The 20,317-nt window shown below is 56.6% G+C and overlaps 1 protein-coding gene across 10 annotated transcripts in view; it reads right to left on the bottom strand.

The window, feature by feature from the left end:
• The window catches only part of ARNT2 (aryl hydrocarbon receptor nuclear translocator 2), a 210,038-nt gene that overhangs the window by 101,147 nt on the left and 88,574 nt on the right, over positions 1–20,317 (bottom strand). For all 10 annotated transcript variants that reach the window (XR_004627635.1, XM_019799513.2, XM_034667791.1 and 7 more), the window contains exons 4-5: positions 13,292–13,505; positions 9,406–9,619 (exon numbers count right to left, since the gene is read on the bottom strand). Coding sequence is in view for 9 of the 10 variants with exons in the window: in XM_019799513.2 (XP_019655072.1) it covers positions 9,406–9,619; positions 13,292–13,505 (428 nt within the window). In the remaining variant the exon portion in view is untranslated. The remainder of the gene's footprint in view (positions 1–9,405; positions 9,620–13,291; positions 13,506–20,317) is intronic.

The raw sequence follows: 20,317 nt of genomic DNA, 5'->3' as shown, positions 1-20,317 counted from the left end.
TCCCCTCCGCCCCCAGCCCCACCCCAGCCCCACCCGAGTCCCCCTGGAGAGCACCAGCCTTTATCTGCTGGGACACCAGAGCGATCCTGAACCCAGCAGCCCGTGTTGGAAATCCGTCCAGATTCATGAAATATCTTTCCACATAAAATATGAGAGCAAAAGACAAACAGTCCTGCAGGTCAGCATGCTATGTATGAAGCGAAGCAAAACAAGGCAGGTTATATAAATATTTAACCACGAGAAAGAACTGAACTGGCGCCCCGGCAACATCTGGGAGAAGAGATCTAAGCAAGCTGCGGTTTCCAGCGGGAAAGCCACTGTGACAATATGAAGAATCACCAGCCCCCGGCTCTCAGACTTCAGCCTCACGTGCGTTTACCGAGCACCTCGGGCAGCGCGACTCCAAACGCCTTCTCCGGTCGCCCAAGTGTTTGCTACACCACTGGGCCATTTCCAAGGGGCCGAAATCAAATAAACATGCTTTTCTTGCCACTGAGACACTTTATTTCTATTTCAAACAACAGAAACTCAATAACACCGTTAATAGCTGACTCAGATAAAAATCAGGATTTTTTTTCTTTTTTTTTGCTCCATTTATGTGTGTTACCTAATAAGGCAAGAAATGGACTGCTGAACGTGTTTTGGATTTCAGACTCTGGCATCGGTCCAAGGACGAAGCCCGGCTGTTACAAAGAAAATAAGCTAGATATTTGCAAGTATGGTTTTCATGAAGTTACCTTCATGACTGACAGTTGGAAAGAGACGGTCTTTTATCCAGAACTGATACCACAGGGGTGGGCTTCACAGTTCACAGAACCCCTGAGGGACCAATTATCCGCCTGCCATTCTTCCCCCGAAAGACTCAACAGCGCGGCCGAGGTTGACCTGGTTTGGCCCTCGCCCTCTTCTGCAATGTGTCCCAAAGGAGGCCCAGCTGCCTGGAACGGGCTGAGACCGAACGCGGACCCCGGCCGGCTGCTTTCCCAGGCACGCATGATCCAGGCCGTGCACGCCGGGCTCTGTGGCATCATGTGCAGCGGGGCTCATTTCTGCTCTAGCCTGGGTCCTCTAGCCCTCGGCGCCTTGCTCTCCTCCTGCTCTGCGCTGGAGGATGCCAGCTGCCGGGCTCGCAAACCTCCTTCCGATCCTGGTGGCCAGACTGTGACCCTTGGACTTGCAGAGCGAGGTCCGGGGCTGGTGGAGGCTGGGGGAGAGGGGGAGCAAGGAGAGGACAGCAAGCTCCAGAGACCGCTCCTCCTCCCCCGGCTCTCCCCATACTGTGCATGGCCCTGCCCGAGACCTCCTGCCAGCACCAGCAGTGAAGGATGCCCCCAGCCCTAGCGGCTGCCAGCCCCCAGCCACACCTTGCTGAAGTCTTTAGTGCAAGCTTCTCAAACATGTACGTGCATATAAATCCCTTTGGGGGTTTCATTAAGATGTCGGTGCTGAGTCAGGCCCGCTGGGATGGGGCCTGTGATTCCGCATTTCCACGAAGCTCCCAGAGGTACAGGTGCTGCTGGCCCACAAAGCACCCCTACTAGATCTTACCGGGCTTCACCTTCCAAGTACAAATACGTACTTGCCTTGAGGTTCACAGCTAATATGACATTTCATAAAGCCTTTTACATTCCCACCTTTCTCAGGAGGAAAGTTATAGTCAGAGATGAAAAACCCAACAAGGGTCAACCGAGGTGGACTTGGCCCAGGTGACATGGGGTCGAGTCCCAGGACAGTGGCCCCAGACCGGCGGTTCTCAAACTTCAAGCCTGCATCATCAGTACGACATGGAGGGTGAGTCGAAATACAGATTACCGGGCCCTCCAAGCTCCCGGGCCACTAGGTCCGGGTTCCCGCCAAGACTGAGCGTCCCCGACAGGCTCACAGGTGACGCTCAGGCAGCAGGACCAGAGATCACACTCTGAGAAGCGCTGCACGAGATCACCAGGACCCTGAGGCCTGAGCTCTGACACCGTCCACCATCTGTGCGCCCTGAACCCCACTGAGCACTGCCCACCTGCCCCATGTCAGGGCCGCGCCAAGGCTTCCGAGGCTTCTTTGTATCCAGACACCCTGAAGACACAAAGGCCTTTGTTTTCACTGACAGCGAGATCCACTTTGTAACACCTGTTGGGCCTCAGCTGTGTGGCCCCGGGCACCCGCCAGGGAGCCCCAGCTTCACGCTCCTCTCCTGTGATCTGGGGTCAACAGGCCCCTGTGCACAGGACTGTGACGAGGCGACGGGAGCAAGGGTTCTCAGCCCGACCCTGCGCATCACAGCCACCCGGGAAGCTTTTCCAGAATAACCATGCCCAGCACCATCCCCAGAGCCTGGGCGGGCATTCCTGTCACATCTCCCGGTGTGACTGGTTCTAATGCTCAGCCATGGTTGATGCCCACTAAAGTGGTTTAAAAACATAAGAGCACTCATGACAGTTGCTAATATTTTGCTGTTAGGATGAATGAGAAATAAAAGCTAAATGCACCCAAAGTCCCACAGGTGTCTCCTCTCCCAGACAAGCAGGGACACTGGAGCAGATGACCAGCTTGAACGGCTCATAGAAATAACGATGACAGGTCAGTGAGCAGAGCTGCCTGCCCAGGGTCCCCGCTGGCCTGCTCTCATGAGCTGCTATCTGGGCCCAGAGCAGGGCCCGACCAAGTCCTGTGACCCAAGGCTGAAGGCATCTCCGGACTTCGGGCAATGGGGGGAACTTAATCACAGCTGATTGGGACTTGTGACTCATGCACGAGGGGCTTTCCGGCCAGAGCCCTCGGGGACCCACATGGCCCGGGCTCTCCCCAGATTATCACAAAGACTCTGGGGGGAACAGCTAGGAAAGGGAGGGTCCATTCATTCAACAGCAGCTGGGAACTCCTGTCTCTCCTGTCTCGGGTGGGGAAGGACCGGCTGCATCCCACAAGTCCTTTCCACGGCTGTGCAACCAGGTATTTGTTGAATGGATACCTACACGGTTCAATGAATTAGCAACTGGATAAAGAAAGGGAGGGAGGGAGGAAAGGAGGGAAGAAGTGGGGGGCGGGGGAAGATGAGGAGGGAGGGGGAGTAGGGAAGGAGGGAAGAATTAATCCTGCCGTGGCTCACAGGCATCTCCAGCAGCACGAAGTGCTAACTACTGCGAAGTTTTTCCCTATATTGAACCAAAACGTTGACTCAGTTCTCTGGACAAAGAAAGAACAGAGAGCAGAGGTGTGGTGGGGGGGACGGACCAAATAAACCTGGCTCCTTACCGTCCATGCATCACCCTTTCCCACACTCGCGGCGCAGCCGGGTTGCTGGGCACTTCCTACACAGGGCAGCGCTCCAGGTTCCGGGTGCGAGGTCTCCAGTTTCTGCTCCCCGCGGGATCAAGGTTTGCCGGAGCTCAGAGGCCTCGGGCGGGGGTGAGGGGGGAGCTGGGGAAGGCCATGGATAGGGAACTTGCTCCCTCTGGGCTCCCTCGGGCAGCTCACTGTGCTGCTTGCCCTCTGAACCCCACCCCTTGGGGCAGGATCACTTGGAAGCCCTGGGACTCTGCTCAGCTCCCCTCCTTCCTCATATGCGTGGGCTGGAGCACGGGTCACTCAGACACGCACAAGAGGTATTTCTAAAGCAAACCACCCCCCAAACTTTTATCTGATCCCTCCCATCTTCCATACCTGACATCAGCTCCACCTCCAACTTAGGAATCTGTAACCCAAATATCCCGAGCATTCCCCGGAAGATGAGAATGTGCTCCTGCGTCTGGTAGAAAGCCCCATCCTTCCCCGTTAAGGCTCACCTCTAACACCACAGAGGGCAGCTCTCCCAGACAGCCAGCAAGCCTTCCTCCCATCAGTGACAGTGCCCGATCTCCCGTAGGGAATGGCCTCCCCCTAACTTTTAGGCCCACGTGCCTGGGGTAGAGACGCTGGCCTCACACCCTCGCTGAGACTCCCTTGCCACTGGAACTGGGAAGGGCAGGTGGCCCACGTGGAGCCCAGAGAGCCGGTGGTGGAATATTTGCTGGAACTTCTGGAGAAGGCAGTCTGTTTCTGCTGGTGTTGCTGAGCGACGATTGAAAGCTCGGAGCTGCTAAGAAACTCTGTTGCATGAGGAAACCTGCCTGAGGATCCGCCCTGCCCAGGCAATCCCCGCTCTGGGCACAGTGTCTACCCTGAAATAATTGCAAAGGAATCTCAAAGAGGTGTCTGCACGCCATGTTCACAACAGCCAAAATACAGAAACCAGCCCGATGCCCACTGATGGAGACAGCAAACATGGTGCAGACGTACAGTGGAATATCATTCAGCCTTGGGGGAAAAAAAGGAAAACTTATCATTTGTGACAATTATGGATGAACCGTTATGCTAAGTGACAGGATCCTGTTACAGGAAAAGTACTGCCTGATTTCCCTTCCGGAGAAATCTAAAGTAGTCAACTCAAAAGCGGAGAACAGAACGGCGGTTTCCAGAGGCTGGGGACGGAGAACTGGGGATTTGACGCTTACTGGGTACAAAGTTTCAGTCGTGCCAGGGCGAGAAGTTCTAGAGTCTGCTGGGCAACACTGGGTCCGTCATTAACGATGCAGGAATGCCTGCTTTAAAACACGGTAGGAGGATAGAGCTCGTGTCCAGTGTTCTTATGCAAAAACAGAGAAAGAGAGAGCGAAGAGGGAAAAAGCCACAAAAAACCCACAAGGAAATGTCTGCAGGTGCTGGATATGTTCAGCACCCTGACGGTGGTGACGGTGTCGTGGGTGGACACATATGTCCACACTCATCGAAATGCACGCTCTGAATCTGTTCAATGTTTCGTGCATCAGCGTGCCTAAAACGACAAAGCCAGGAGATGGAGGAGAAGGTGTCCAGCTCATTCTTGTTATCCACCGTGGTTTCGTTTTACCGTCACGGCAAACACCGAGTTAGCAAACTCTGAGCCGTTGCTCCAGGGAAGACAGGTTTCTGCCAGCCTCCGGGCACAGCACGGTCGTCACCCCGTGGATACAGAACCATGTCTCACGTGTGCTTCTGTGTAGACACCTTACCTAATACGGTTGCTCCGTTACCCCCAAACTGCCGGCCCCCAGCACCGTGCCTCACGCCTGCGAGAAGCTGCTCCGACACGTGAGCCCCCACCCCCACCGCACAGCCCAGCCACAGCACTTCAGCCTCTCTTGAGGGTCATCTTAAACTGCAGAATCACCAACAAAAATCACAAAAATGCAAACGACAAGGCACGAAATACACTGGAAGAAGAGTGCTGATTTCCAGTGAAAAAGGGCTGGAACAAGAGGACAGAGCATCACCTCCTCTGACCTTGGCTAGAAACACGTGCACCCGGGACTCCCATCCTCACCCCTCTGGGTACGGGAGCAAATGCCCGCAAACGCTCCCTGCATACTGAGTTGGGGTTACAAACAAATTTTGCTAAGAGGCAAATTCGCAAGTATGAAGCCCCAGATAATGAGGAATGACTGTTACCAGTGTCTGATCCCTGTCTGTGTCTGAAGCCGGAAGCCCCTTCCAGGAATGTGAGCTGATCCAAGTCCTTTTCACTAAGCCAGTTGGGGTTGGTTTTCCATTACTGAACCCAAGCTGGCTACTCAGCCACTTTCCTGAAAGCACAGAGGTCTCTGGGGGCCCCTGGGGGCTCAGTCGGTGAAGTGTCTGCCTTCAGCTCAGATTATGATCCCGGGGTCCTGGGATCAAGTCCGGCATCGGGCTCCCTGCTCGATGGGCCACCTGCTTCTTCCTCCCCACCGCTTGTCTCTGGGAGGAAGGCACCACCCTCTGATGGCCAGCCCCTAGGACCCTCTAGAACCCCGCGTCCTCAGCGTTCCAATCACGCCTACGAAGGGAGAGTCCCATCGCCGCCAGGCACTGCTGGTGGACAGAGCCTCCAGATTTACACGGTTACTCAGCTTGAGATGACGGGTCCCTTTCACCCTCCTGCCAGAACTAGCCCTTGAGAGGAGTGGGCTCTTACGAGCCACAGCGAGAGCACCTCCACGATGCCCACTTCGGCCCACCGCCCACCCGAGTCCTGGGGAAGGGCCATGCTTTCTCAGGCTCCTGGGCATCCGGGGCCGATGCCACCCGTCTCCCCATGGGCCATGCCAGCCAGCGAGCAGGCCCACGGGGCGGGGTGCCACGGGGCGGGGTGCCACGGGGCCCGTGGCCTTGAGTGTAGCTCTTCGTCCTCCAGCTTCTCCTCCAGCTCCCCCCATTTCTTAAATCAGCGCATTCAATTCTACGCAGGGGCCGTGGGCAATAGTGGAGAATGGGAGCTGGGAATTCCCTGGGCGGGGAGAGGGGAAAGAGGGTCAGGAAGGGAGACCCAGAACGGGACCTTGGGCTGCCTGTCCGGCTCCTTCTCTACCGGCAGCGCTGCTGCGGGTTAGGACTCCACTTCTCCCCGCCTGGATGAACCTGACAGACGGAACCCGGCCCACGCCGCCGCAGGATGCCCCCCACGAGACGTCATCACCTCCTCTGCGGTGGGAACAGGGTAACTCCACCGCCACCTCCGCTGTAGTCCCTGCAACTCTGCGCAAGCACCCCTCCCCTGGGGCCCCCGCCAGCGCAGAACTGTGGGCCCGCAGCCACGAGGCGACTCGCCCCCTCCTACCAAGCCCCCTCAACGTCCGCAAGCCAGCACAGGCCACCTGCAGGTCCCACAGACCAGGCCTAACTCTCTGCCACTGAGAAGCTCAGAGAGGCCAGGCTGAGCCCCCCATGACCCCCACCGACCGGCCTGGCCCCCTGCCCCACGTCCTCCCACCCTGACCCCCACCAAGGGGGGGGGGCATGGCCCTGCTTGCCAGGCCCACAATGAAGGGACAGGAGAGCTTGAGACTCCAGTCCAATGACCAAAGGCATCAAATCATCCCTGAGGTTTGTTATTCTGAGTTTTAGTACAGCTACGTGTTGGCTGGTCACAGAGCCCAGCCCCTGCCCCCTGTCCTGAGTGCCCTCCAAATCACAGCCTCCCGCTGCACTGAGCTCTTCCAAGTTCCCCGCCGGGTCTACGAGCTTTTAGGCTGTCTGTGCTGGGAGTCACAACACACCTCTCCAGCTCTGGGAGAGCCAGTCCTCTCCTCCTCCCTGAGCACGGAGCCCCTCCCCAGCCTGCCCTGCTCCCTCGGACGAGGAGCTCAAGCAGAAGGAGGCTCAGAGGGCTCGCTGGTCAGCATCCACCAGGTCTTCTGGCTTCCTGGAGGTATGTCTCTAGAACACCAGCTCTGGCGGCCAGGGCCACCGTCCAGGGCTTACCCCGAGGACACTCTGTCCGAATGGGTTCACACTGACCCTTTCAACTCTGCCAGACACATGAAAGCTTCCCATGGATAGAAGGGTCCACTCCGCTCTGCTGAGTCAGTTAGCTAAACCCACGGCCAGAGCCTGACCTCCCCCTGACCATCACTCCCCCCCGCCATCTGCCAGGGCTCCTGACTGGGTTTCAAAAAGCCACATCCTGTGGTCAGACACAGAAGTCTAGGGAAAGACGGCTCTTTCCGGAGAAGGTGATTTCAGCTGTCAACAGTTCCTGGCTGATTTATTTTCCTTTTCATATTCCTCTGGAATGTTTAACTTCGTAAGGTGCCTTCCTTAGAATTTCTATATGGCGCACTCTAATTCAGCTCAAGGCTGGGACAGCAGAGTGCGTCTCTCTGAGTCTGTTTTAGCGCCGTTGTTTGACCTACGCATGGAGCTCGGTGCCAGGCCAGGTGTCACCGTTATGGAGACGTGGAGGTGAGCACAGCACAGACCCTGTCCTCACACCTTAAGCCCCCGCCCTCCCCCTCCTCTTATACACACTGACACCAATGTTGAGAATGCTACTAGTATCATCCAGAAACAGCTGTCCTTCTGTAACTTCTGAAAATATGCAACTCAGTCTTATCAGGGGTGTTAGGGGCTGGACCGGGTCCCCTCAAAATCAGTATAGTGAAGCCCTAACCCCCAGAACCTCAGAACGTGACTGTATTTGGAGATGGGGACTTTAAGGAGGTGACTGCTGTTTGACAAAGCCACGAGAGTGGGGCCCTAATCTCCTATGACTGGTGTCCTGACAGGAGAGGGACATCAGGGGTGCTCGGCCACACAGCAGACCCGAGAGGACGTGGCGAGCAGGTGCCACCCCCAGGCAAGGTGAGAGGCTCAGGAGAAGCCCAACCTGCCAACATCTGGATCGTGGACTTCGAGAGTCCAAAACTGTGAGAAAATACAATTCTGCTATTTAAGCCACCTTCTGTGGTATTTTTTTACAGCAGCCCAAGCAGACTAATGCAATCCGCACAACACTGACTCTCTCACTCACCAGGCTTCGGCTGAACGCCTACTAAGCACACAGCACCGAGTGAGGCTCTGTGGGCAGACACGGAAGCAAACACAGACCCAGTGGAACGCACATACGACAGCACAGTCGGCCCTGCTCTTAACACTTGCTTGGAAAAGGCAAATGTGCTCCAATGTGACTGATCTATGGGGAACAACTTGAGCATAATGTGAATTTTGTGTCTGCTCATGAATGATTTTGTGGACAAGAAGCACTAGAAAAGTGCGTCCAGCCAAACGGGACCACACCGGCCCACAAACGCACACACCTCGGACACCTGCCAGCTCCCCCAGGTTGCCAAGTGTTACGAGCCACCCCATCCGTATTTGCTGTCACAACTCTCCTTTGACTTCTAACTTCTAACTTCACAGGACTATCCTTGTACCACCAACACAAACACACAGGGGGCAACCCTTCCAAGACTCACTTCCACAAGTAAATTTCACGCCAGTCTCAAGGTCCAGAGTCACAATTATGCTTGTATTTATGAATTTCTTAATCATTTAATGTATAAAATTATGCTCCCATTTCCACTAGGTTCCTATTCTTATTTTTAATCTGTCAGTGATTCATTCTTGACTGTGTGGTCCTAACCCATTTCTTCCCCATGAGCCCTGTAGTTTTTATCTCAAGAGTTTGTATACGGCAGGGATTTTCAGCAACATGCATGTGGCATGATGGCATGATGGCAGAACTAACTTTATTTAAATGTTCCAATAACAAACTCCATGGCAAGGAATTAAAGCCTAGGTAATAAGCACCAATAATCAGGATCATACATAATGAAACAGTTAAGACATAAACCTCATTACAGAATAGATGGTTCTGGCTAATGTATCAATATCGCCTCCTAGTGACAACATCTCCTAATTGCAGGTAAAATATAGAAAAAAAGTGGATTTAAAAAATTCATGTATTAAAAATGAATTTTTTAAATGTTACAGGGTAAATGAAGCCATTACACAAACCAAGTCAAATATAGGCCCTCACCTTTAGGCAGCTTTTTCTGACCTGAAGCTCCCTGATCTGTTTACTGAAAGACATTGGTCTCCAGGGTCAAAAAGCCTCATGGAAGGACCCATACTGACCTGTCATCGAGTTTTCTGAGGTGCACAGCTGCTCTCTCAGCTTCTCCACATCGTCGGGATGCACCTGTTCGTACAGGGTGCTCCCAAACCACTCGGACTGGGGCTGGTTCAGAACGGGGGTGACCGAGTCAGACACGTAAATCACTCGTCCTGTCTCTGCCGCCACTACAAACAGAAATCCATCGGCTGCCTCGAGGATGAGGTGCTTCAGTTCCTGGGAAGAAAAGATCGAGATGAGGACAGAGCAGGGACAAACTCAGTCTAATCAAATTTTCACATCAGCAACTTTCAACTTTTGTTCCCTCACTGTGATACACACATAGTTTTAGAAACTTTGATTGCTTTTTTTTAATTGAAAAATAAGCTTAAAAATGCACAAAGCTTGTCCTACTCTAAGATACAGCTACTGTAAACACTGTTGGCCCTGATTTAACCAGCCCTCTCTTAGGGAGAGAGGAAACTTTCAGCCCAGGGGGGATGGAAAGCAAGCAGTGATAACCAGAACGCGTCGGGCCGCCAGAGGTTTGAATAGCCTCACCTACTCTTCAAACCGCAGCCACGTCATGGGGGCACAAGAAGAGCCCAGCACACGTGCCCAGTACAAAAGGTGCTGCTGGAAGGAAGGGAAGGGGAAGAGAGAGTGGAGAGCGAGAAGGACAGTCTCCCAGCCACTGCTCCCACACTGTGGTGCACCCCCACTCCCTCTCTTCCTGCACTCTGAGCTGAATGCTGGCAGTGCATACAAGAGTCTCTCCTTACATTAGCACACCTGTCAAACTTCCAGAACTCCTGGACAGACTCTCAGAGCAATGCTGAGGGGCAGCCGGGCACAGACCATTATGCATATCACTTCACAGTGAGAAGAGAAGTTAGTGGCACCAGCCCTCAGGTCACATTGACTCACCAGGCTCATGACTGTCAGTAAAGGCAAGAAGGAAGCTGCTTGGAATCAATGAATGGGCAGCAGGAAGCCCTGCCGTCATCCCCCAGAGGGGCATGAATGGAGCCAAGTCAACTTTGTTAAAAGATGTCTTTTCTTTGCCTGAAGGCAGCTCAAGTGAGGCTGCCAACCGTGTCATTCTCACATCAAGCTCAATGCAATGGTTCCATTCCTCTAGGGACTGAGGAGCTAACTCCCCCACATGCCCCTGCGCCCACAGGGGTGCCTCCAAACGCCCCATACACTGATGATGTTCCAAAGAACAAAAGTCAGCAGTTGGCAAACACTGCTTGCTGGGAATCCTTTGTTCGGATGTCACCTGACACAGAAGACTCACAGGAACACTGATTACGCACCAGCTGCACAGACGCAAAAGGAGACTCTGACACCACTGGCCTGGCCTCAGGGTGCTCCAAGGACCCAAAGATCAGAACACGGGGTCTGCTGGTGAGCAGAATCTGGGGAGCTCTGAGCCCTTGGCTGGGTCAGAACGCTTACGTCCTCTGCCTGGGAACCTAGGGCGGAAGGAGACTGTACAGCATTTCCTAAGGAAAAGTTTATTTTGTCCATTTCTCTTGCTTCGCGCTTCTGCTGATCCGTGTCTCCCAGCCGCTCACTTAGTTCAGAGAATGGGTCAGCAGTTTTATTTTCAGTGTTGGAAGTGCTTCCAGCAGGAAGGACCGTAAAACACGGAGCAGGATGTCTGGGAAAACAGCGAATGCTGTGTGCTGGGGGACAGGGACAGAGGCTGAGTGCTGAGGGAAGGTTTACGGGATGGAGCCTCACTTTCATCACGGCCCCTCTGTTACACCCCCCACCCTCACCCCCAGTGTTGTCTTCTGGGTCCCGAGCCTGCGCTCTCCGGTCAAACCAATGGGAAAGCTTGTGAGCGGGAGTCCTGGAGGAAAAGAAGGCTCTCACCCACGGCTCTGAGCTGTGCACCTCAGGCATGTTACCACCCTCAGCCTCTGTGTCTTCCCATGGTTCTTCTCAGTGGGACTCTGTGAGGTTAAGTGAGGTCTTGTCAACTATCACATGATCTCACTCATATGTGGAATTTAAGAAGCAAAACAGAGGATCACAGGGGAAGGGAGGGGAAAGAAAACAAGAGAAATCAGAGAGGGAGACAGACCATAAGGGAGTCTCAACTCCAGGAAACAAACTGAGGGCTGCTGGAGAGGAGGGGGTGGAGGGATGGGGTCACTGGGGGATGGATATTGAGGAAGGCACGTGATGTGATGAGCACTGGCTGTTATATACAACTGATGAATCACTGAACTCTACCTGTGAAACTAATAACGCACTATACGTGAATTAATTGAATTTAAATTAAATTTAATTAAATTAAAAAAATAAAAATAAATGAGGTCTTATGTGTGGAGGCTTGGTAAGGGCTTGGCACACAGTCAGTGCTTAATAGATGCAGCTGCTGTTAACATCAACCGCATGCCAAGGAACCAAGGGAGAAATATGGGCTGGACGCGTACGATTTGCATGACGGCCTTCTCTCCTCGTTTCCTAATCCTCGGTCATAAAGATGAGGCGATTCATTTCAAACATGGACCCGGCAGGATTTTTGCGAGTTAAATGCAGATAAAAAGCACTGTTCTGACACCAGAGGCTAGGGGGCGTGTAACACGTTTCTGTCCCCCCTTGGTTACACTGCACCCCACAACCACAGGTGGGTGCTACCCTTGCATCCACTACGCCAGGCCCCAACCGCCAGGCTCCCGGTCCTCCTGGCACAGCCAGACCTCCTCACCCCTGCGAGGTAAGGCACCTGTGCCACAGGGCAGGCAGTCACCCGTGTCCCCTCCTTTTCTTTGTCGTTTTTCCAAACCTCATATCCCCCTGACCTGAACAGGTCCCAGCTCCAGAGAACAGATGGTTCTGTCTCCAGACTCACCTTTCACTCCTGCCTCCCAGGCCCTGCCCTCACGTCCCCCTCGTGACAAGTCCCCACTGCCTGTCTCTCTGGGCGCGCTCTGGGGCCCCTCAGAGCGCAGCGACGCCGGGGAGCCCCGGGGCGTGAACTCGTCCCTCACGTGGGGCTCTCCACCTCCTGAGCACCCCCGTCCTCACGGCCCGGCCCACGCCCACCACCACACGCCAAGTCCTTCCAGGTCCATCCTTCCGTGTATCCTGCAAAAGCCCTCGGGGTCAGGCAGGCACAAAGCTCCCGTTCATTACGGAGATGAGCCAACCGAAGCTTACAGCGTCTGTGGATCTGCCCTCCGCACGGCGCCCACAAGGGCTGAGAACAGAACACAGGCCTTCGGTTCACACGGCGGTTTGTAAATCTATAAAATAGGACACTACCCCCCCCCCAGCCATGACATGCTTTCGCTGCTCCCGGCTCTCCAAGGCCCCGTCCAGCTGTGAGAAGGGTGGCCTGGGCCCCAGCCCACCTGCGCCTGCTCCCGGCCCCGCTCCAGGCCAACGGCTGACCCCTTCCAAGCCACAGCTTCCCTGTCTACACAGCAGGGACCAGTGCCAGTGGCTTCTCCCTTGGCTAGGATGAGGGGTACCTGCAAAACTGCACAGAGACACAGGACCCCGGCCGGCTGGGAGCCCAGGTCGGCGGACGCCCGCCACACCGATCCTGTCACCGTGATCAGCACAGCTGTCCCAAACTGCCCCCAGCCCAGCGTCTGCACTCCCGCCCAGGAGCACGGGCGTCACACACCTTCCCCCTGGGTCGCACACGAGGCACACCGATCCGACGCTGGGCGAATTGTTTCAGCGAGGCCTCATGAACGTTTACAGGAAACATAAAAGCAAAGGACACAAAAGTTGCACAAACTGCGGTAAGAAAGGAAGTCACATCTCCTGATCTCACCCGCCCTCTGCCTTTCCCCCTTTCCCCGCGGAGCTTGTCTCATCCCGTGACAGCCCCGGTCCCCTGCCCAGAGACACTGTCGGCCGAGCAGCGGGCCGCATCGGTACCTGCTCTGTCAGGAACGAGGGCTTGTAGGCGCCGTCGGTGGACTTGTTCCCCGTGCCCCGCATGGACTTCATGTGCGACACGGCCATGCGGAGGATGGTGAGCTTGTCGGGCTTGCGGGCCAGCGCGCTGCACGTGGGCACCATGTCCGACAGCTCCGTGATGTACTGCGTCATCTTGTTGCGCCGCCGCCGCTCGATCTCGCTGTGGTTCTCTCTTCCCGGAAGCACAAGAACGGGGGGGGGGAAAGAGACGCGTCAGAACAGGGGTCACCGCGGCTCAGGGACAAAACAGGCGCGTCCGCGGGCGCCCAGCGACCGTGCGCCACAGCGCCTCCCAGTGGCCGGTGCCTGCACGCACGCCGCACGGAGCGGTCGCCGCTCGAGTCTATGCGCGGGCGGGGGCACATGGGCCGCCACGGGGCCCTCCGTCCCCTGGAAATGTGTCCGAGCCTTCCCATTGTTTCCACGCCCCCAAGTCCGCCCCTCTAAGCACAGAGAATTAAGGCTCCGTCCTTCCGCCGCGGGAGGCGAGCCAACACCCGCTCCGGCCGCACGCCGGGCCTGCGCATGGGGGCCGTGCGCACACGCCCGCATGGACACAGTCGCGGTGCGCGTCGGTGTGCGCTTTCCTCGGGCGCTAGCATGAGAAGCTCCGCGCGGCCTCACCATCCTCCCATCACTAAGGAGACGACAGTGCCACGGGCAAACCTCTGCTCTAGGCCGCGCACGCAGGTGCACCCCTGGCTCATGAACCAGTCCATGGCCAATTAAAATTGAAAAAGCGCTGTGAGGGATTACTGAATTGCATCTCAAAAACCTAGCAGGAAGGATGGGTGCATGTCTGCATCTTGCTATCATTACCTTTAGGATGAAAAGAGTAAGAGTCAACTCAGCTCCACACCCCTGGCACCAAGCTGTTACTGGGGTTTAAAGAACGGTCCGGAAAGACACGAGACGTCTGCGGTAGGATTAAGGGTTTCACTGGGGCTCCGAGCAGGAGAGGGACACGAACAGCACACAAGAACAATGTGGGCAAGGCTGCCTGCCTGCCCCACATGTACCCGGTGGGCTGAACACCCATCCTTCCAACCATGCAACAGACTGGCCATCGGGCACAAGCACACATCAGCTGTGTGCCAGCCACGTACACTGAGGAGGGTCCCTGCACATGCCAGCAGGGGAAGGTGGGCCTGTAGCGGAGCTCACGGTGCTGGGGCGAGCTGACCTGGGCAAGCCAGCAGGCACCTTCCCCCACCATCCGAGGAGCACTGAGCCAGGCACCGCAGGGGATGGGACAAGAGGAGACAAGGATCGTCCACTCCCATCCTCCAGCAGCCAGGGGGTTAACTAGGAGGGTGACACACAACTTGCACAGTGGAAATGAAGCCAGGATAGAGTTAAGTGCTATGAAAGGCACGTGGAACATAAAACCACGGGGCAGAAGGAGAAAGGACAGAGGGGGTAGCCCAGGGGGCCACAGGGCTGGAGGGGCAGGCCAAGACCCGGCAGCAGGACCAGGAGATGTAGTCTGGGAGGAGACCAACAGGATCGAAAGGGCAGAGGCAGGCCGAATGGGGGACAGGCCTCGGCCTGGAAAGCAGTAAGGAACGGGGAGCATGAGAAGTGGGGATGCTGCCCAACCCCAGAGGGAAAGCTGGGAGAACCTGCGAACTGCAGCTGGGCAGCCAGGGCAGGGCAGATGCCTGGAGGCGGCACCAGGGCCCCCACTCCTCAGGGCAGACACTGGGGCAGGGAAGGACGCCCACTGTTTAGGAGAAAGGGCTCTCGGGTAATTGGCTAGGGCTTGTTTACTGTGAGAAGAGAGGTAACCACAGAATGGGGGTGGGGGCAATCACAGAGAAAGAGGGCACTGGGTAGGGGGATTCCCACATGCTCCAAGGAACGCTGGATCCTTCCCTGGGAGATACAGTACCTCCCCTCCCCCCTCTCCAGCACTCCAAAGTGGGTAAAGAAGTTGTGGGAGCCCATCCAGAACTGGCCTTCCTCACCAACCCCCTCCCTGTGCCATGCACCATGCACCTGTCATGGGAGGCGTGGGGCTGCTGGCCCTGGGACTCCAGGAAAGGCTGGATGAGCTTGCTCGGGGCACTCTCCCCCCCATCCCCCCAGGCCGGCTTGCAGACAGGTAGGAGACATTGTGCAAAAAATGCTGCCCAGGGCTGTGGAAGGGTGTATGATGCTGGGCAGGAAGTCTGGCCACTCAGGGACAGCGGTCATGATGCAGGATGCAGCCTGTCCACTCCGCCCGCCCTGCACGCCTTCCCTCCCATCTCCTGCCCAGAGGCGCTCCTGAAGGCGAACGTGCATCCTCCTTCCTGACAGCAGGAAAGAACATCAGGAGAGCCGAGAGGCCCGAGGAAAGCCATTTTGGGCAGCCCCACAGTGAGGCTGGCCACAGGCCCTGCAGGAGGACCTGCAGAGGCATATCCAGCTGAGAAGTTTCCTTGGCTTCCAAGGCTTCTCCAGAAGTTGCAAAGGATGTTCCCCCGGGCAGGAGACAAGCGCCCTGCCCTCCGGGAGCCCTGCAAGGCAGTTTTCTGCAAGGCGCCCGGAAGGAACTCACGCATCTAGGCTGAAGACGAGGTTCCCGTGCAACACAGAGCTGGAGGCAGAGAAAGCCCCGGTCCTCCAAAGAGGGGCCAAGCCCAGCCTCTGATCACCCCTGCCCCAGTGGGACACACCCTCCATGTTTATATAGCAGCTTCCAGCTCCCCAGGGCCTCAGCCATCACTGCATCTGACCCCTCCAACCATCCTCTGTGGAAGAGGGACCTGAGGCTCAGAGAGGTGCTGACTTAGCAGGACCTGAGCCAGGCTCCTCAATGGCGCGCTCCCTGGTCCTGGATCCGGAGCCAGAATGCCCCTGCCTGGGAGGCATCTCGGGGGAGGGAAATGCCTGGCCGCTTCCAGAGAGACACAGCTCAGGACAGCTGATGACCCCAGAGATGCTTTCCTCCCCAACAGAGTCCTGCTGTCATCCAGACACTGTCACTGCAAGTCAGGCTTCATCGCTGCAGGACAGAAGCTGAGGAGTGGACAGCTGGACAAGGTGAGAAAAGCAACAAAACCATGTCCATCACACAGGTGCCAAACATCTCTACGAACAGAAGACTGGCCCACATCGGCCTGAGGACAGAGAACAGGCTCCACCGGAAACAGATGTCATTCCAAAGCATCTTGACCCTAAACCTAACTCCAACTGACTGAAACCAGACCTCCCAACCAAACTCCCTGCTCATCTGGCTGCTCGTGGGCCCCTCTCCGCCAAGGTCAACCCCGCTTATCTGCAACACCTTTCTGTTCATGAGATCCAAGGATGCTGAGGCACAGAGAAGTCTAGAAAGTCTGGGAATGTTCCTCTTGGGTCAGCTGGGTCTCTCCTGGCTGTAAAGACAGCTCACAAGGCCAATGCAGGTGTCCCACACGGGGTGGCCGATTAGATGACAGAGGACAACCCTCACTGCTTCCTGGCCATCCTGCCCACGTCAGAAGTACTTTAAGCATCTTCCCACCTAGAATCAAAATACCCAGCTTTCTCAGCTACGATACAGTCAAAGAATTCTGGGAAACAACAACCCTCCACTTTGTCAGCCAGGACAGATTTCTCTAGGACACGCCCGCCACGCAAATTTCTCCCCTTATCAACGGGGCTTTAATCATCATACCTATAAATGAAAGAGGGTGGTAAATTCAGATGGAAGGATTCATACGAAAATATCACCACAATCTGTCAAACCAGAAAAAATGCACACGAGCGTAAATAACACACAGAATCAAGCAGAAAAGACCAAAATAGGTGGGATGAAAAACAGAAGGCCGGCCCCGTGGAAACCTGTCCATCACGGATATCCCTACTTTTGGACGACGGTAGAGGCTTACTGGTTAAGGGCTACAAAGTGTGAGCTTTGTCCCCGGGAAGAGACAAGTTACACAGACGGTGGGACCTCAGGACAGTCACTTAGACCCATTCGCGAAGGGTGAGAGAGCTCAACAAAACCTCCGGGGTTGGGGTTCCAAGCTTACAGGTCACCCCACGCCTGCGGCTGGGTTCACAGCCACAGACGGGAGAGCACCGGCCAGGTCGTTCGGATGTTTGGAGAAAGGGTACAGAGTGAGCCCCAATACGGCAGAAATCAGGTTGATAACCTGCAGTGACAAGAATGACAGGACCGGGAGTGAGTGCTCGGCTGTTCCTCAGTTATAAACCTAATGACACAAGTACACGTCTGAGTTGAGTCTCCGTTCCTGTCTTTTAGTGAACCACACACACGTGTACACACACATGTGAATCACATGAAGGACGCGGCGTGTAGCTTTGACCGCCGGTGACAGCTCCGGGACGTCAGCCGTCCCACCTCTGCAACAGTATTCACGCCACTCCCCAGGGGTGGCCGCTGACCCCAGCTGCGGGCACAGGCAGAAATCCCAGGACTCATCAGAAAATGTACCCCCGGAGTGGGGACCGTGAAGGAGGGAAGATGGCTTGAACGCAGAGCGAGAGGAAGGGCGCTGGTCCCTCCTCCGGTGGGGCTGCAGGCCCTGCTGGGTGGGATGGGTGCTTACCGCTGCAGGCGGGCCAGGGGCACGAAACACAGGGCCGGGGCGGCTCGTGCTGGCCTCCCCAGAGGGCCTGCCCCACTCCCAGCTGCCAGGGAGACTCATCTTTGGAGAAAGGCTTTCTGGTGTGTGATGGGTTTTCCCGGAGACAGAGAGCCCGTCACCCTCTGCTGCGAGGGTCCGTGACCAGGCATCAGGAATTCTCGGAGGCGCCCGTGCTCAGGCTTCCCTCCCCAAACATGGCCCCAGGAGAAAGGTTGCTCTGCACCCCTGCTTCTCTTGGAAGAAGAGAAGGACCCCCCGTGGCACACAGTTCCCCGTCTCTACAACCCTCGAGGCCCCTGTCACTGTCACCCGTGGGCTGCACATGCAGACACTGCACGGTGCGGGGGCCTTTCACCAGCACGCCTGACAGCCTAGCCTCAGCATGAGGGGCAGGGAGCCCACCCTCTGTCCCCGTTCCCCTTCCCAGGCGCCGTCTCTCCTCCAGTAGACCTCCGCCAACCCTCCCATGGCTGCAACGTCCCGTCTGCACACGGCTCCCATCTGCCCCGGCTGCCAGGGGACCGGACTGCTCCTGCACTGCGGGCTCACCCTCCGTCCCCGGCCCCTTCCTCGTCCGGCGGTGGGCAGAGGCTGACGCTGCGTCCTAGGCAGGAGTCTGGGGTGACCCAGGGTGGATTCAAAGGACGCCAGCAGAGGAAGGGATGGAGGACGTGAGAGCCCACTGGCCACTGCAGACGGTGGCTCCCTTCTGCGAGCGTCCAGGTGCCCTTCACTCTCTCGGGATCCACCCTCACTCCAGCCGCCCTGGAGCCGGGCCCAGCACTCGGCCTCTTCGGCCGTCCTCCCCTCAACGCCAACCGCCTGGACGTCCGTCTGTCTGCCACACCTGCCCTGTCACCCAGCCCCACATCCGTGGGAAGTGGGCATCCCCTGTATGGAAGCAGCTGGTTGTCACGCTAAGAAAGGGGACTGACTTACTTCCTATGGGACTGTGGGCATATTTCCCGAAGGAAAACTGAGACTTGAAGTCTGGCAATGGGCAGGACGATGGACTTTCAGACCACCCTCGAGGAAGGCTGGGAAAGCTGGCTCAACAAACATTCGGGGACAGTAGACACGGTTCAGTACCCTGGTCAGCCTCAGTCACAGAACTGTGCCGGGGGCCGGCCCGCACCTCAGCCACCACGCCTGGAGGGGCCGCCCTAGAGGGGCTTCTCGGGGCTGACTGCAAGCAGGGGACAGGACAGATGTGGCCCCAAGGCAGGCCGTGCCCCACGCTGGCAGGAGACCACCTGCAGTGGACTCCCCACCCCTCCCCTGCACGGCAGCCACGGCCACTGGCCCCGTGTAGGGTGGGGGTGGTCTGTGCCGGTGGCCCCAACCCTGAGCCACTCAGGTGCACGCACCGGCTGACAGCCACCCCACCAGGAGATGGTGGCGCGACCCTGGGACCCTACAAACGCACCCCAGAAGCAGCAGTGTATGTTGCGAACACACCCCGTCCTCCCCTCTCGTTTCTAACGCACGGAGAGAAGGCTGTGGTTTGCAGAAGCCTCGGGCTGAACCCTGATGGGGTGACACGGGACATGCTGACAGCCTCATGGGACCGTTGCCTAGAGGCTAAGGTTTGGTTCTTGACGAGGGGTCTGCGGACAATGAGCACTTTGTGTCCTGTGCCATGATTTCAGTGCCGACACCGACCTTCGATGTCAAGCGAACGGCACTCCGCGTCTCCCCTCCCGTCTGTCCTGAGACCCCAAGAGTCGTCTTTTCCTGGAAGGGGGGCTGCGTGAGGAGAGCACGGGCGAGGACAGGGAGGCGCGTGCCCTCACTTCCAAGGCTAGTTCTGTTTCGGGAACAAAGCGCTCCCTGCACTTAGACCTTTTCCCAAGAAACGGGTGACACGTGAGCTGGGGCTCTGTCGGCACCAAGGGACAACTTCCCACGCCTCTGTTACCGAAACTCCCGTCTCGTTCTGATTAGAAACCCCGGGGGTCATTAGAGAGCAGAGCATTGTCTGTGTCCTCCCTGCTGTCCCCGGCACACGGTATGTTTCCCACGGACGTGCAGACTCCGGGAGGCCCCAGGCGCGGCAACGGGATGCCCATGCCTCTGGGTTGGGGGGGGAGCACGCTTAGTCACAACCACTGCCGCGAGGGGAGCCGACTGTGCAGGTCCGCGGGCCCGGGGCCCCCCAGGGACATCGTTCTCCTAAGAACTTCGAAACAATAACCCAGGCCATCAGTCTAAACTGTGAAGTGCAGACAGCAGAGGAGGGGACCCATCACCAAGGGCGGGTTTCCAAGTGCATCAGCAGCCAGGAAGTAGGACTGCCAGGAGGTAGAGACAAACGTGAGTGGACCGAGGACAGAGGGGCGCTTTGCTAAGATGGATGGAATAACCCGTGCCTCTCTCTCAACACTCCCAAACCTCTTACCCTCTT

This window comes from Ailuropoda melanoleuca, chromosome 9 (genome assembly GCF_002007445.2).
Source record: "Ailuropoda melanoleuca isolate Jingjing chromosome 9, ASM200744v2, whole genome shotgun sequence".
NCBI classification, from domain to species: Eukaryota; Metazoa; Chordata; class Mammalia; order Carnivora; family Ursidae; genus Ailuropoda; species Ailuropoda melanoleuca.
Note: the sequence above shows the minus strand (reverse complement) of the source record. Positions and strands in the feature narration are given on the sequence as shown.